Source organism: Coffea arabica, chromosome 10e (assembly GCF_036785885.1).
Source record: "Coffea arabica cultivar ET-39 chromosome 10e, Coffea Arabica ET-39 HiFi, whole genome shotgun sequence".
In the NCBI taxonomy this organism is placed as follows: Eukaryota; Viridiplantae; Streptophyta; class Magnoliopsida; order Gentianales; family Rubiaceae; genus Coffea; species Coffea arabica.
The window spans coordinates 46,442,351-46,458,868 of record NC_092328.1 but is presented as its reverse complement, the minus strand read 5'-3'; the positions used below and the strand labels follow the sequence as shown (position 1 = coordinate 46,458,868).

At 35.3% G+C, this 16,518-nt stretch overlaps 1 protein-coding gene across 1 annotated transcript; it reads right to left on the bottom strand.

Moving 5' to 3' along the window:
* Positions 1–605: 605 nt before the first annotated feature.
* On the bottom strand, positions 606–3,626 carry LOC113711573 (uncharacterized). The gene is made up of 2 exons (XM_072068094.1): positions 1,097–3,626; positions 606–853 (listed from the first exon to the last, which is right to left on the bottom strand). Exon 1 carries the CDS (start codon positions 3,615–3,617, stop codon positions 1,119–1,121), a length of 2,499 nt encoding a protein of 832 aa, XP_071924195.1. The 5' UTR covers positions 3,618–3,626; the 3' UTR covers positions 606–853; positions 1,097–1,118.
* Positions 3,627–16,518: the final 12,892 nt, after the last annotated feature.

The window sequence follows — 16,518 nt, the reverse complement described above, 5'->3', positions numbered from 1 at the left end:
CACGATAAAAGTGATGTATATAGACAAAATATTTCACACATATATTTAGTATAATATTATAGCACAATTGCACGTCAAAAGTTTAAACTTATACAACAACGGATCAAGAAAAAGTCCACCTCTTTCTCTGTGCCCTAGAAAATCTTATAGTATGTGGGGTAAATAATGGTGATAATAAGAAAAATAGTGATAACGCCCTTAATTAATCAGTAATAGAATCTCAAAATTTTGAATTTTGTAACTATAAATTCCACTAAGAAATAGTTGCACTAATTCAAGAAATACTCTTTTAATGATGTTTCCTAATGTCTCAGTGAGATACTCGTTAGGATCATATTTCTGCCTTAAATTATATGTAATAGTTCGGAATATCACCACTACTATGATCACAAATTATAGTAGCATCCTTTGAGTTGAAAAGGTATGTAGAGATAAAAGATAAAGGCAAACCTGAAGTTAGGATTAGACCAAACTAGTGAACTGCATAAGTATATCAACCTTTTTTGTTAAAAAACTTATCGATAATATTAAACCGAAAATGTAAGAGAAAGAGAGAAAAAAATGTCGTAAAATAAGTAGTAGAACCATTAGAAGTTTACTCAAAAGACACGAAATGAATACAGTTATTTTATTGAACCGGCGTTTTGCAATAAAAATCATTACAAACATGTACGGCATGGTACATAAAACAACACAAACCCCACAAACAGGGAATTAATTAAGTCGCAAAAATCAATTTACAAAATAGAACGGAAACATTAAAAAACTTGAGAACATCCTCGCATTGGGCTTTTATTCTTATTCTTCCACATCTTCATGAACCTCTCAAACACTGATTCTCTTCCCAATTTGCCTGCAAAAATTTCAGTTGGCTATCAACAATGCGCATTTCCAAGTTGATAAGCATGTTAAACAAACACAAGTTTTTGGAAACAGAGGGAAAACTAATGTTCCTTGGTTCTTAGGATAACCTTCTGCTAGTCATTTTCATGGATCTAAGTGCTGGTACTTAGCATGATACACATGGCATTTTGTGTTGAAAGGGATAAGATTTATCATGCAACAGCAAAAGTTTACAATGGTTACGTGTTATTACCTCAAAACTTGGATGCAATTCGTTAGTAGTGCGAAGGAGGAGGAGGAGTATAATAGTAGTAATGGTCGGATGGAGGTGGAGACTTGTATATTGGTGGTGGTGGGGAACTGTAAACCGGAGGAGGCGGAGATTTGTAAATAGGCAGTGGTGGAGACTTGTACACTGGAGGAGATAGTGGTGGTGACTTATATACTGGAGGAGGCGGTGGAGGAGACTCGTGCTCGTAAACAGGTGGTGGTAGGGACTTGTAAACTGGAGACGGGGGTGGTGGTGAATTGTACTTGTAGATTGGTGGTGGCGGAGACTTGTACACTGGAGGAGGTGGTGGGGATGACTTATATACCGGGGGAGATAGCGGTGGAGACTTGTAAACTGGTGGTGGAGGGGACTTGTACACTGGGAAAGATGGTGGTGGTGATTTGTAAACTGGTGATGGTAGAGGTGAAAGCACTGGAGGTGGTGGTGTCGAATAATGATAAGGTGGTAGAGGTGACTTATAAACAAGTGATGGTGGTGGAGGTGAATGCACCGGAGGTGGCGGTGAGGAATAGCGGTAAGGTGGTGGTGGGGACTTATAAATTGGAGCGGGTGGTGGAGGTGACTTGTAAATTGGTGATGAATACACTGGAGGTGGTGGTGAGGAATACTGGTAAGGTGGTGGCGGGGACCTGTAAACTGGTGGTGGCGGGGACTTGTAAACTGGAGGAGGTGGTGGAGGTGACTTATAAATTGGTGGTGGTGGAGGTGAGTGCACTGGAGGTGGTGGTGAGTAATAATGGTAAGGTGGTGGAGATGACTTATAAACAGATGGTGGTGAAGGTGAATGTACTGGAGGTGGTGGCGAGGAATAGTGGTAAGGTGGTGGTGGGGACTTGTATACTGGTGGAGGTGAATGCACTGGAGGTGGCGGTGAAGTGTAGTGGTAAGGTGGTGGGGGCGACTTGTAAACTGGTGGGGAAGGGAGTGAATGCACTGGAGGTGGTGGTGAGGAATAATGGTAAGGTGGTGGCGGGGACTTATAAACTGGAGGAGGTGACTTGTAAATCGGTGGTGGTGGAGGTGAATGCACTGGAGGTGGAGGTGAGGAATATTGGTAAGGTGGTGGCGGGGACTTGTAAATTGGAGGAGGTGGTAGAGGTGACTTGTAAATAGGTGGTGGTGGAGGTGAATGTACTGGAGGCGGTGGCAAGGAATAGTGGTAAGGTGGTGGTGGGGACTTGTAGACTGGTGGAGGTGGTGGAGGTGACTTATAAACAGTTGGTGGTGGAGGTGAATGCACTGGAGGCGGCGGTGAAGTGTAGTGGTAAGGTGGTGGGGGTGACTTGTAAATAGGTGGGGGTAGGGATGAATGCATTGGAGGTGGCGGTGAGGAATAATGGTAAGGTGGTGGCGGGGACTTGTAAACTGGAGGAGGTGGTGGAGGTGACTTATAAACCGGTGGTGGTGGAGGTGAGTGCGCTAGAGGAGGTGGTGAGGAATAATGGTAAGGTGGTGGAGGTGACTTAGAAACAGGTGGTGGTGATGAATAGTGGTAAGGTGGTGGTGGGGACTTGTATACTGGTGGAAGTGGTGGGGGTGACTGATAAATAGTTGGTGGTGGAGGTGAATGCACTGGAGGTGGTGGTGAACTATAGTGGTATAGTGGTGGGGGCGACTTGTAAACTGGTGGGGATGGGGGTGAATGCACTGGAGGTGGTGGTGAGGAATAATGGTAAGGTGGAGGCGAGGACTCGTAAACTGGGGGAGGTGGTGGAGGTGACTTGTAAACCGGTGGTGGTAGAGGTGAATATACTGGAGGTGGTGGTGAGGAGTAGTGGTAAGGTGGCGGGGGTGACTTGTAAACTGGAGGAGGTGGTGGAGGTGACTTGTATATCGGTGGTGGTGGTGGTGGTGGTGAATGCATTGGAGGCGGCGGTGATGTGTAGTGGTAAGGTGGTGGGGGTGACTTGTAAACAGGTGGGGGTGGGGGTGAATGCACTGGAGGTGGTGGTGAGGAATAATGGTAAGGTGGTGGCAGGGACTTATAAACTGGAGGAGGTGGTGGAGGTGACTTGTAAACCGGTGGCGGTGGAGGTGGTGGCGAGGAATAATGGTAAGGTGGTGGTGGGGACTTGTAAAATGGAGGTGGAGGTAACTTGTAAACCGGTGGTGGTGGAGAAGAATGCACTGGAGGTGGTGGTGATAAATAGTGGTATGGTGGTGGAGGAGGCGAATGCACTCGAGGTGGCGGTGAGGAGTTGTGGTAAGGTGGCGGGGGTGACTTGTAAACTGGAGGCGGTGGTGGAGGTGAATGCTCTGGAGGTGACGGTGAGAAATAGTGGTAAGGTGGTGGAGGTGACTTGTAAACAGGAGGTGGTGGTGAATACAGTAGAGGTGGTGGTGAGGAATAGTTGTGAGGAGGAGGAGATGAATACTTGTAATAGTCAGCTGCAGTCTCTGAAGGCAAGCCAAGAGCGACGAATACCACCAAAACGGTGGTAAGAAGAGGAGCCAGCCTAGACCGCATTGCTTTGCTCCCCATTGCAACAAAATCTGGTTTTAGGCGAATATGCTTCCAGGTAGCTTCTAGCCCTCTTTTTATAGCCCTCATATCTTCATTTTTAAGTCCTTGGACTTGCAATATGTGAGCATAGTAAGTCTCTTCAAATTCTTTAAACAACATTGGAAAAGTTAATTATCTTGTACACGTTGGAATGGGTTGTCGTCGAACTGTACTTTGATTTGGCAATCGTGAACATTCATTATTTAATTGTCGTTGTTTGAGGATTATGCTCTAAATTGTTAAATCCTGAACGGTATAATATTAAGCGTTTGCATAACTTTGCAACTTAGCATAGCGGTGACTTTGAAATTTTGTGTAAATGCTTGATTTAGCAATGCTTTTTTGTCTCCAAAAAAGTGTTAGACATTGTTTAACTATCTTTTGTCCATCCTTTTCTTGTCAAGAAGACATGTACATCATCAACACAAGTTGGTTGAATTGGTAAGTTCGGACTACTTTCTTACAAAACATTATGTGTTTGAATTTTGTTGTCGATATAAGAACTGTGTTGGTGAGTGATATATTAGAACACTTGTAAGTATTCTATGGTATCGGGAGTATATTTTGACTAGTGGTGATCATCAAAGCCTAATCTACCCAAACTTTTTCATGCCAAAAAAAAGGAGGTTATAATATAATAATTCAAAATCACCATTTTCTCATCATGGCCAATCTTGGAGTATAGTAGAATTCCTCTTAGAATTTCTGACGTCAATTGCGAGTCGGTGAATAGTTTTAAATGTTAAAGAAACATGTGGAGACTTTTAAAGGTGGGGTTAAATACAGGGTTTCTAAAGAAATGAGTTGGGAGATTCTTACCTAGATGAAAAAGCTACAATAAATAAAAAAATAGGGGTTTGTGCTGGAAGGGTACAAAATTTATAATGCAGTAAGGCATCGAGTTGGTTATTGAACAGCGAATTTTCCTAGCAAAATTGCTTGTGTCTGAGTTTCGGAATATATGTCTATCAATTTGACTGCAGGATAGTGCAAATGAAGAGGCTGTATATTTTAGAAATGAGTATTCTTTTTTTTTTTTCCAAGAATTGACAAGTAGACTAGAACGAGGAAAGATCATGAATTCCCTCGCACAAAGGGGCAGTCAATTTTCCATCTTCTGTCATTGAAAACTTGCCATCGAAATGTTTAGGTTGATTTCTCCTTATAGTAGACCAGAATGTGGAATGATCAAGAATTCCCTGGTATAGAGGGGCAACCAATTTTTCGTCTTCGGTTATTGAAAAATTGCTACTGAAATGTTTAACAATCCGTTTGGATTACCATTTTTTTAAATTTTTGTGGAAAAATAAATTGTATCAAATTGATGTATTGAGATAAAAAGGAGATTAAAAAATGTGTTCACAAAAAATGTAAAATTTTTGGGTGAAAAATTACAATCCATATAAGGCCAATTATTTAGATTTTTCTTATAATAAATCAAGCATAGAAAGTTAATGTCTACATATATTGAAACCGTAATCTTGAGAGGAATTCTTTTGACTCTAATTGCATAGTTGAACCTCGTAGAAGAAGCCTGTATGCCCCCACTACTTAAGGAGTCAATTTTTCAGAAGTTGATGCTTCTGAAGTCACTGGAACAAAGACAAAAATTTCGTAGTATTTTAGTAGCTTAATATAGTTTCAGAAGTTGTCTTAACTTACTGAAAATTTTTTATTAAAAAAAAAAAAGTTGCCGGCTTAAGGCTAATTTTCATCTGCCGTTAATAAAATATTATCTTTAGCACTCTGAAAAACATAGACGTGCGTACACGACACTAAATAATTAGTACACATGACCAAGGCAAGGAAGTTTCCATAATAGAGACCTTGAAAGTACTCATTAATAATACCATGGCGAATTTTGAATTTATTATGCTTCTTTTGACTAAATTGTACGAATAAATTTAACATTTCTTCAAAAGATTACTATAACTTGTGATCTGATAGCACATCTGATAGCATATTTGGTGGAGAATGTAATATTTAACTGACCTATACATAAGATGTCATATTCGCTAGTTGGATAATAAAAATGGAAAGATGTAGCTCATTTGGATTGATATTTTTTTGAGTTTTTTTTGGTAAAAAAATGTACTATAGTGATTTGATATATGTGAGGTAAAAAGTGATTAGAAAATATATTTACGAAAAATGTAAAAATTTTTGAACGAAAAAATGGCAATCCAAACGAGTTAAAATTCAGATTTATAGAATGTGTTGACAGCTGGAAGCATGAAACCAAGAATCTACAACGTGCGAGGAGTACGGATACTGCTCTATAAAAGGAAAATTATTAGGCTGATCATTGAAGATATATATTGTCAATTTTTCATGCACGATTTGGAGTAAAGAAATCTACCAAGTATTTTCGTGGGGGAGGTCTTTTTATAGACAAAATAATAGCATCGTAGCAATAAAAGACATTTTCTATGTACTTCTTTCACCATTTTCTCTTGCTAGTGTGAATTGGAATGGCCCTTATGGAATTGAAGGAGCCATTGATGACAGCTTAAGTCAATGAATGTATGATTCCGATGATTACGACCAGTTCATGACACTTGTATTATCTGGGAAATATATATATATATATATATATATATATATATATATATATATATATTGGTTCCCTGCTGCAACTGGGAATATTCACCCAAAAACAGAGGGAAAAAAGAATTCATTGCCATGGTGATACTTCCCCAGATAGAACATTGACTATACAACAACCAGCTCCTTTTAGGAGAAAAGTACCATCCAAATATTCCTCCATTGTGTGGCTTCTGTTTGAAAAGGTTCACATGGGGAAGTTGAAAGCTATAAAATGATTGAAGATGTCATTTTTTTAATAGGTAAATGATTGAAGATGTAAAAAAATCATGAATTACTTGTTTTTTAATGGGTTTTCAAAACCTTTTTTTAAAAAAAAAAAAAAAAAAAGAGGACCAACAAGTTGCCAAATATGAGGACTACAGTTTAGCTTCCAAGTGGAGGATTTCGGTTGTCAAATCCCACTAATGTGAGGACTACAATTTGACTTTATATGGATTAGCTCGAATTTCAGACTATGTTTTTCATTATGAATGGCATCCCTGTCATTAATTCCAAGGTGTAACTATTTCTTCAAAAGTACTCTCGCAAAATAGATGTGCCTATATTTATCATAATTGATCTAAACTCGTTTGGGAACCGATATTTGGAAAGAATCCAATGAAAGAAGAGAAAAGGAAGTGGTTTATTTAGGGCAGAATACACTAGTAATAATGTAATATGGAGCTTTTTTTTATCTATAGTATAAGTGGAAGGGTTTGAACCTAAAACCTCTTATTTACATTCCCTTCCCCGAACCATCCAGTCCATTCTTCCTCCTAGTAATGTTGAACCTTAAGATATCTTACTGAGTGTTGAAATTTTTTATCTAACTAGGAAAGAAATGGAAAGAGAGCAAAAGGCAAGCTTCTTCAGGATTTTATTTTATTTTTTGTGATGCAAAAAACTTTCCAATCAGAAACAACAGGAGCAAATTTTCAAGGCACACATCCAAAATCATTTTATATTTTTTTTTTGTGTCGACACAATAATTGTTAGTCTATTTCTATTCTTACTCCTAATTCAAGAGAATCTAGAGATAGTTGGAGAAAGGTGTATTAGAGCATCTTCATCTTTTGAATTAACTGCAAGTCCAGAGATTTAACAAATCTAGGGTTTTGATCTCTCAACTTATAGCCGGACAATTTTCTGTAGTAGCCTGCTCGCCTAAAAGACTAAGGTGGCGCTTGGTTCGCACATCGGAATCAGATATCTTGGGTTTGGAATGAGGTCATTCATTCCAATACATTTGTTTGGTTCAAGTACCTGGAATGTGTATCATTACTATAGTTGATGTTTGGTTCGTCAACTCTTTCGGAATGGAATATAATAAATATATTATAAACCACATCGTAAATGATAGTTATTGGCTCTTTGTAAATGGGATATAAGAAATTCTCACTAATTAAATACATTAGTATAAATGTATTAGTAAATTTAGTCTAACTAATTAATAATTTCTATTAGTAAACATGTATAATTATTAGTATAATTGATAATATTAATTATATTACATAAATTAATATACATTATATAATACATATAACTAATAATATTATTATTATAAGTTTGTAACTAATTAAATTAAATATTATATATATAATTAAATATAAATATACAAATGTTATAATATAAATATATAATTATAATTATATAATATATACAAATATTAATTATTCTAATATTTTATATAAATATAATATATATTACATATTAAATATAGTTATTATTATATATTATTATATTTAAAATAATAATTATATAACTTATTACTATTACATACATGTATATATTATAATTATATGCACATATTATATACATTTATAAATATACATATATATTATAAATATATTATTATATAATATTAATAAATTTATAATATATATTATATAGGTATAATTATATTTAACTAAATAATTATAATACATAATTATATAATATAATAATATCATTATTATAAGTTTATAACTAATTAAATTAAATATTATATATAATTAATTATAATTATACAAATGTTATAATATAAATATATATAATTATAATTATATAATATATAAATATTAATTGTACTAATATTTTATATAAATATAATGCATATTAATATTAGATATAGTTATTATTATATATATATTTTTTTTAAATAATAAATGTAATTATAATTATATAATTTATTAATATTATATACATGTATATATTATAATTATATGCACATATAATATATATTTATAAATATACATATATATTATAAATATATTATTATATAATATTAATAAATTTATAATATATATTATATAAATATAATTATATTTAACTAAATAATTATAATATATATTTATATAATATACTAATATTATAATTATAATATATTATATATATGTATATATTATATATAGTATAAATATATAATATATAATATATAATAAATATATTAATTATACTAAATATTATGTAATTATAAGATTTTGGAATCACACTTGGGTTTTGAACAAAACCCACCCTCTTACTAGGGAATGGAGAGATGCCAAATTTTTAGAAATCATTTAAAAATTTCAATTTCCATACCAGTGAACCAAACACCAATTATGGAGTTTATTCCATTACGTCATTCCGATACCCTTTTACCAAACGCCCTTGAAAGAGTTGGTTGGGCCATACTTCTCAATGCCCTAAATTTACAAAAAGAGTTTCCTAACAACAGGACAGAATGAAAGAAAGAAAAAGTCAACATTATTCCTACGTTGACATCCAACTTAGCTGTGGACAAAAGGGATTCCGCCTTCATCTAACGAGAACCAGGAGAAGAGTGCAACAGTAACAATGCCTTCCATATGGTCCAATGTTGTTTGGCTCTCATAAATTTATCAGTTTAATCCTTTTGATTTTTGGACTTATATAGAACACTACAACTTTAAATATTGACTTTTGCTACACATTTGGTATCTTTTCCTTTTCTTTTTCTTTTTTTTTTTTGGTTGTGGGAGTAGACTACAAATCAATCATTGTTGTATACAAGTAATACACAAAATTTTAAAAGTGAAACAACTCAGAGCTGTTTACAATTAGTTAGATTGGAAATGGTTCTAAAGTATAAGTTGACTTTTCATTTATTTACAGTGCAGACTTTCTAAAGTATTTAATCAACAAAGAATATTGCCACTACATCTACCTCAAGATTGCCTTGATCCAGAATATAGACTTCTGATCAGAAGCCGTCTAACCAATATTAAAATGTGCATCACAATTAAATTAATCAGAAAATTTTCGACATTGTTGTGGAATGTTTTAGCCTCAAGTGGGACAATATATTTTAATATGGTGGGAAAAAAAGGAAAAGCAATTAAAAATTAACAGTAGTGTCGGTGTGATCCAATAATATGGGGTGAAGTTTATTTTTTATCTTCATTGTGATTCCTATTAGTTGACATGAGCAGTGGAGGCCAAGTTATATAAAATATGTTGTTAGGAGATTTTGGTTTTACGTGTAAGAAAGAGGGACGGCAAAAGAGATGGAAAATTCACGTATATAAGATTTATATAAGTCATGCGAAGTAGGAAGTTCCCATGCAGTGCATCCAGGACTACAAGGAAATACTAAATTAGAGGCACTTACTTATTCTAAACTCTAAGGGATTCTAAACTCTAAGGGAGTTTTCTGAGAAAATGCTACACTAGAAAACAGTAATGGTACTTTGTGAGAAAAATGCCACTACTTCAGTTGTACAATTTTTTCTTTATATTTCAGTTGTATAACGTATTGGCTTAGTGCCCATTTTGCTTAATTACCATGCACTTTAATGCAAATGCACTCATAATTAGTGACATTTTGCTCACCAAAACAAGAGTTTCACTAACATCTAAAAAATATTAATCTAGAAAGATTTAAACAAAATAACATAAGATTGGTCTATAATTAGGTTTGAAACTAGGAAAAGATAAATATGATTAATAAATAAATTAGAGTTGAATTTTGGAGGGATAATATAGTAATCCTTTTCTGAAGCTTTTTAACAAAAATCACATTCCGACAACTACTTGGGTAGGTACTAGTCAACTTGATGTAGTGGCAAAATTTGAAAACTCTTGAGCATCAAAAGTCATTTTTTCCTTCAAAATAATATGAAGAGGAACCTCTCTTTTATCGAATTAGGCACAGAATATTCATATTGGACCGATTTTCACAGAGACTTTGTTGAGTCATCCAAATAGACGAATAGACATTGGCGTGCTAGTATTAACTTTCGAACAATCTAATGCTAGAAAAAATTTCTTTTTTGGCCCACTTCTTAATAATGATTCCAGACTTTGATAACGTGGATCCCAGTTTATCAATTAATTAAGTCATACTGGTACTAGCTTTAGTTGATTTTGGGAATGACATGAAAATGAGGCTTTGAAAGATCAACTGATTTTAGTCAAGGACGACTGCTTGCATGTTCAGATGGATCATTCTAAAGTCATGATCTGGTCACTTACATCTTTAATGCTAAAGGTTGAACGATTTTAATTTCTTCTTCTTTTTTCTTTTCTTTTCTTTTGAAATGTACAAGCACAAAAATTTTGGTGAAGTTCTAAAAGCAACCCTACTAAGTGTTCCTTGCAGTGTTCACTTTAGTTGTTTATTCCGTTTATTAGATAGTTTTTGCCTCTTTTAAGTGTAAGTGGATCATTGCTTGATTCAATGCATAAAACCCTAATCAAATTGAGGGAAAAAAAAAATCAACCCCACTTTTTGATATTGGGAGCATATTGAAATCTAATGCCTCTCAAAAGTTGTCAAAAGTTGTATGAGCACACCAAAATACTAATGTTAGATATTGACTGGTGAGAAGAATTTGTTTAATTACTTTTACCTTTACAAAAGAAACAGAATAATTTTTCAGTACTGACATACCTTTATGACTAATTCATTTTGCATAACCAATATATTTGCTAATTATTATGAAAATTTAGTACCACCTAATTAATTAAAATTTAACTGAATTAAATTATCAAATAGGGCATATTCGTACTTTCAAGTAAAACATTCATTTAAATGCTTTGTATTCCAAATTTACCAATTAATCGTACATTTACTAATTCATCGCAAACTAGAAACATTTTTAGAGAAGCAGACGAAAGATATGCTTATGGGCACCACCATGTTCCTCATTCTTAGCAGTGAAAAATGTTGATATTAGTATTCGTGATAAAGAGAAACCAAGATAAAAAAGAAAGAGTCTACGCGCATGGCTTCTAACCACCTTCAAGAACATTCAAAACAATTTTCCTATGATTTATGATATTTGTCGCAAGAATTGAACATAAAATTTAGAACTACGGAGTAAAACTGATAGAAAAATTAGAAGTACAAAGTGATATTTATTTCTTCAATTTTTATCAGCAGTGAAAGGAAAACAATTTCCTTCAAGGCTGTTTCATCATACGTAGAAGCAATCCTCTTTTGGGCCTGTAAGTGCATTGTTGTACACTGTGGTCAGTGGCCTCTACTGGTAGCTACTACAAGTTAGTCCTTTGACGTTAATGGGTTTAAATAATTTGGAAGAAAAGAAAGCATTTCTTTTAGTTATTGCTGAAAATAATGGCAGGGACCACGGAGAATAATAGATAGGTTATAGCTGGTAAATGCATTCTACCGTTACATTGTTTGGTGAAATCTTATATGTTTATAATTTCTAATCAAAGGGATCCATTCAATAATGGAGTGTACGAGTCACAATTTTCAGAAACGTACCTAAACATTGGGAGGTAAAAAAAAAAAAAAAAAACACCATTATTTACATCCTCGAAATCTGCAACCAGCTTAATTTCTCTCCATACTTTGATTTGCAACTTCGATTTGGTTGCCAATTTACAAACAAGAACTTTCCAATAATGCCAACTGTAGTCAAATTTTGTGAACGATATAGAGCTAGGTATATAGATCAAGTCACCAATTGGAATTAGCTATCAGTCAATTAAGAAAATTGAATAAAATTTGTCCAAGAAGAACTTGTAAATAACGTGTATGACTTGTTTTTGGTTGCTGGTGTGATGGCATTGTTAATTGATGCTGGCTGCACATTAATGACGTAGGAAAAAAAACTTCTACTGCAAATTGATTATAATGTAGATGATCGAGGTGCAAACCAGCAATTTGTAAGATTTTCAGATTGTAAGTGGCCATTTATTCCTTCTAACATCGTAGTCATGGATCATTAGAGTTCTTGAATTACTCAGCCATCATTGAAAGGAAAAAAGTAATTGAAACTTATCAAGAAATTAATGGTATTCTTTTCTTTTCTCTTTTTATTTTTTTGTTTTGGGAGAGGGGGGGAGGGACTTAATGATATTATTAGGTTACCATTACAGGTTGGAGAGTTCACAACCCTTTTATGCAGCAGAAATATATGTATTTTTTTTTCCAAGTGAAGCGCAAATTCTATTTTCATGGTAACAATATCGTCCTTGTTTCATTTCATCTCCAACGTTACCATACAAACGCAGCATAAGAACAATGAACAAGTTGTTTGAACTTTTAATGATTTCTAATTACGTTGTCCAAAGTGACGTAAAATTTGATGTATGTACAAATAGGTGGTAAGGAATTAATGTATTTTCCAATTATTGTGATTATATAAGCGTAGCTTTTGTCGTTGACGTTCATGCATGCAGCGGCAAGAGCATGCAGATCAAGCAAATCATTGCCAAAATAATCACTGTAGCAACGCGGAACATGATTTAGAGAGACTTTTGATATTTCATTAGGTGCCAATCGATAATCCCAGCATTTGCAAGAGATCAAGAACCATAAGACACACAACATAAAAACTTAAACACCTACTAAGATTGCTCTGTTACACGTACTAATTAGCTACATACTAACATGGGCCACTTTCACGCAGTCACCAACTTCTGTTATCTCAAAACATGAAGATCTATAGTGAGAATTCAACATGTCCCTTTGTGTTCATTGTCGTTTCTCATGTTTTGTTGCTTTCATTATCTTTGCGTGGACATTGTAGTTAGCCCATACTTGTTTTATTTTTCAACAAATCCTTACCTGCAAAGATACAGGAAGTATTGTCAGTGCATGCATGAGACATACTGTAGCAAGAAAAATAACTAGATGTTAATAGTTAAAGCCTTTTTTTTTTTTTGGTGTAAAGCGTAATTGCCAAAATATAGCATAATGAAGAAGAAAAACCCATTCTGATTTGTCCTCGGCAATGAAAGAAGTTTAAGAGAAATGTAATGTGGGATTTTTGTCTAGTCAGTTCACCTTTTATAACACCTTAATGGGATATCGATCAGTAGTGATGAGGAGGAGGGGGAGAAGTGTACGTGTAGGGACTCTTTGGTGGTGGTGGGGAGGTGTACTTGTAGGGTTTCATTGGTGGTGGTGGTGGTGGGGACTTGTAAACATAGGGACTCTTCGGTGGTGGTGGTGGAGACTCATAGATGGGAGGCGGTGATGGTGGTGATTTGTACACTGGTGGTGGGGGTGACTTGTACTTGTAGGGTATATTATGTGGTGGTGGTGGAGGAGACTTGTTTTTGTAGGGTCTGTTAGGTGAAGGTGGTGGTGGAGAATTGTGCTTGTATGGACTCTTAGGTGAAGGTGGGGATTTGTGAACAGGAGGTGGTGGTGGAGGAGACTTGTGTAAATAAGGTTTCGGTGGCGGAGACTTGTGTGGACTCTTGGGTGGAGCTGGAGACTTGTGAACAGGGGGTGGTGGTGGAGGAGACTTGTATAAATAAGGTTTTGGTGGTGGAGACTTGTACGGACTCTTAGGTGCAGATGGAGACTTGTGAATAGGAGGTGGTGGTGGAGGAGACTTGTACAAGTAAGGTTTCGGTGGCGGAGACTTGTGTGGACTCTTGGGTGGAGGTGGAGACTTGTGAACAGGAGGTGGTGGTGGAGGAGACTTGTATAAATAAGGTTTCGGTGGTGGAGACTTGTACGGACTCTTAGGCGGAGATGGAGACTGGTGAACAGGTGCTGGTGGTGGTGGATTTAAATGGGATAAACTTGAAAATTTAGGATTCAAGATATCCAAAATTGAGAGTTTAAAATGTAAATTGTCAAAAATCAAAATTTAAGATGTAAAAAAAAACTGTTACAAGTTCAGAAGTGCAAAGTGGAGTTGGTTCAAATAGGACTAACTACGTTAAAGCTGGCGAAATGTCTTTCTTCTTTTTTTTACGGAAACATTAGAAAATATATTGATTTCAAATCAAGCTATACAAACTTGAGCAACGGCCCATAAGGAGCTTTACAATAGTGTCGTTTGATACTGAGAACTTAGATATTCCTCATCTTGCACTAATGAAATAGCATACTCGCTAATTCTTCTGCTTAGTTGATTACACTGGTTGCCTACCAAGCTAAATGAGCAGTTCATAAACAAAGCTTTAAGCATGTGAATGTCCTCCAGTTGAGCAAAAAGTCTGATATCTGGTGTCTTGTTCGTTCTCAACACTCGCAGCAACTGAGTAGATGAAACTAACAGCTTAACATCTGGCCAAGGCTTATCTCTAATTTTGCACAGTGTTAATTTGAGTGCAGCAGCATAATCCAGTAATTTGTCTCCTCTGCTTCTGTCCTTTATGGCCCATGCAGCATGCACGTGGTTGTCTTGTTTAGCCACTGTGCCAATGCCTAAAGGTTTCTCTTCCTTTTGCTGGCTCACCTCCAGTACAATTATCATCATGTTGCTGTCTGCAATGTCATACGGCCCCTCTTCAGCTCTTGCTGTTGTTTCCTGACTGCTCACTCGCTTATCTCTACTTTGCACTTCAGTGTACTCTAGCCATTCTAGATGAGCTTTTTGTACTATATCAAAAAGATGACGGCATCTGTTGTAAAAAATTTTCTCATTCCTAGCTTTCCAAACTTGCCAGTTCACAGTAAGAGCTTGGTGCTGATGTCCTTCATTTCTGCTTGTTGCTTCCATTAGTCCACTCCACCATTTGTTGAAATGTCCAAAAGTTCAAATTTTGTGAACTATGAATCTCCAAATCTTGTAGGTGAATTAAAATATAGCTCCAACTATTCCCCATTTGGTACATAAAGCAGCCGATGTTAGGTGAAAAAAATCTTGTGAAACCAAGTGAGCGAATTTTTTTGAAGAAGAAAAAAATCCAAAATATAATCAAGAAAGATCAAGATCCAACACAATTTGCTTCTTGAATAATTTTGCTGGCAAGGCAGAAATTTATAGGTAACATCCGAAAGGGTTTATCTGTGTATACTTATTTCGTCAATATTTGCTTCCACTTACAAATTTTGAACTTGTGGATTTCAATTTGAACCAAATTTACAGTATGGCTTAGTGATTGAAGTCCAAATTTGAATTCTTAACCGTCCAAATTTAAGAATGGAAAGCACACATGTTTTTGTATCAAGAATTAAGTTAACACCCAATAATATATTATGAGAAAACAATTTTCTTGCCAAAAAAAGACAGAAAATACAACCTAGAAAACCGAAAGAATGTACAAATCTAGAGAGACACACACACGCTAGCCTTTCAATTATGATCAATAATTTTCATGTCATAAGATCCTTTCTCTTTTCCTCAACAAAAAGACAGATCCAATCAATGCGTTTGTTTCTGTTTCTGATGAATCATGTTTGAGACGAAAGATAGGCTCCTGATAATAAACCTCGATCTGTGGTTGCCTTGTTGGAGTACGAAACCGGGACCGAAATTTAAGCCGAAGAATGAACTCGGACAGAATTCAAGTCCAAAAGACAGCAACATGTTGACAGTTTCAATTAAACATTTCAAAAGATGTTTATCATCTGTTTACAGTCTGAAATAGCCTAGTTCAATATTGATTTGCAGCAGCTGGTAATATTAGTTTATAATTTTTTTTCCCTTGATTTGCCAAATTATACAAAAAATACTTTGCCCTCGATTTTTTTTTTAACCCTCCCATCCTTCTTCACACTCTTCCCACTCCTAAAAACTGCTAGACACAAGATTCAAATCCTAAATCTGATGACGGGATGATTCTAATAGAGTTTCCTTGACCATTGAACCGATATTACTTTGTTCTTGTTTCTATGTTGTCAGGATGATTCTAAAAGCTCTTCCCTAATCACGATCAACGCCGGAATGATTCTAATAGCCTTTCCTTGACCACTGAGCCGACAAATTAATTTGCCCTCATTTCTATGACGTGAATGGGGCAATTGAATGAGGGCAATTGGACAGAAATGTCTTGATTAATGAACTAACTACTAACTTAATCACCGACAGCCAACTCACCTTACTTTTCTACGTACAATCCCAAATAGCAGCAGATCCAGTGT

What these genes read in the sequence shown, in the direction of transcription:
- LOC113711573 (XM_072068094.1), bottom strand. Translation starts at nt 3,617, where the DNA reads ATGGGGAGCAAAGCAATGCGGTCTAGGCTGGCTCCTCTTCTTACCACC.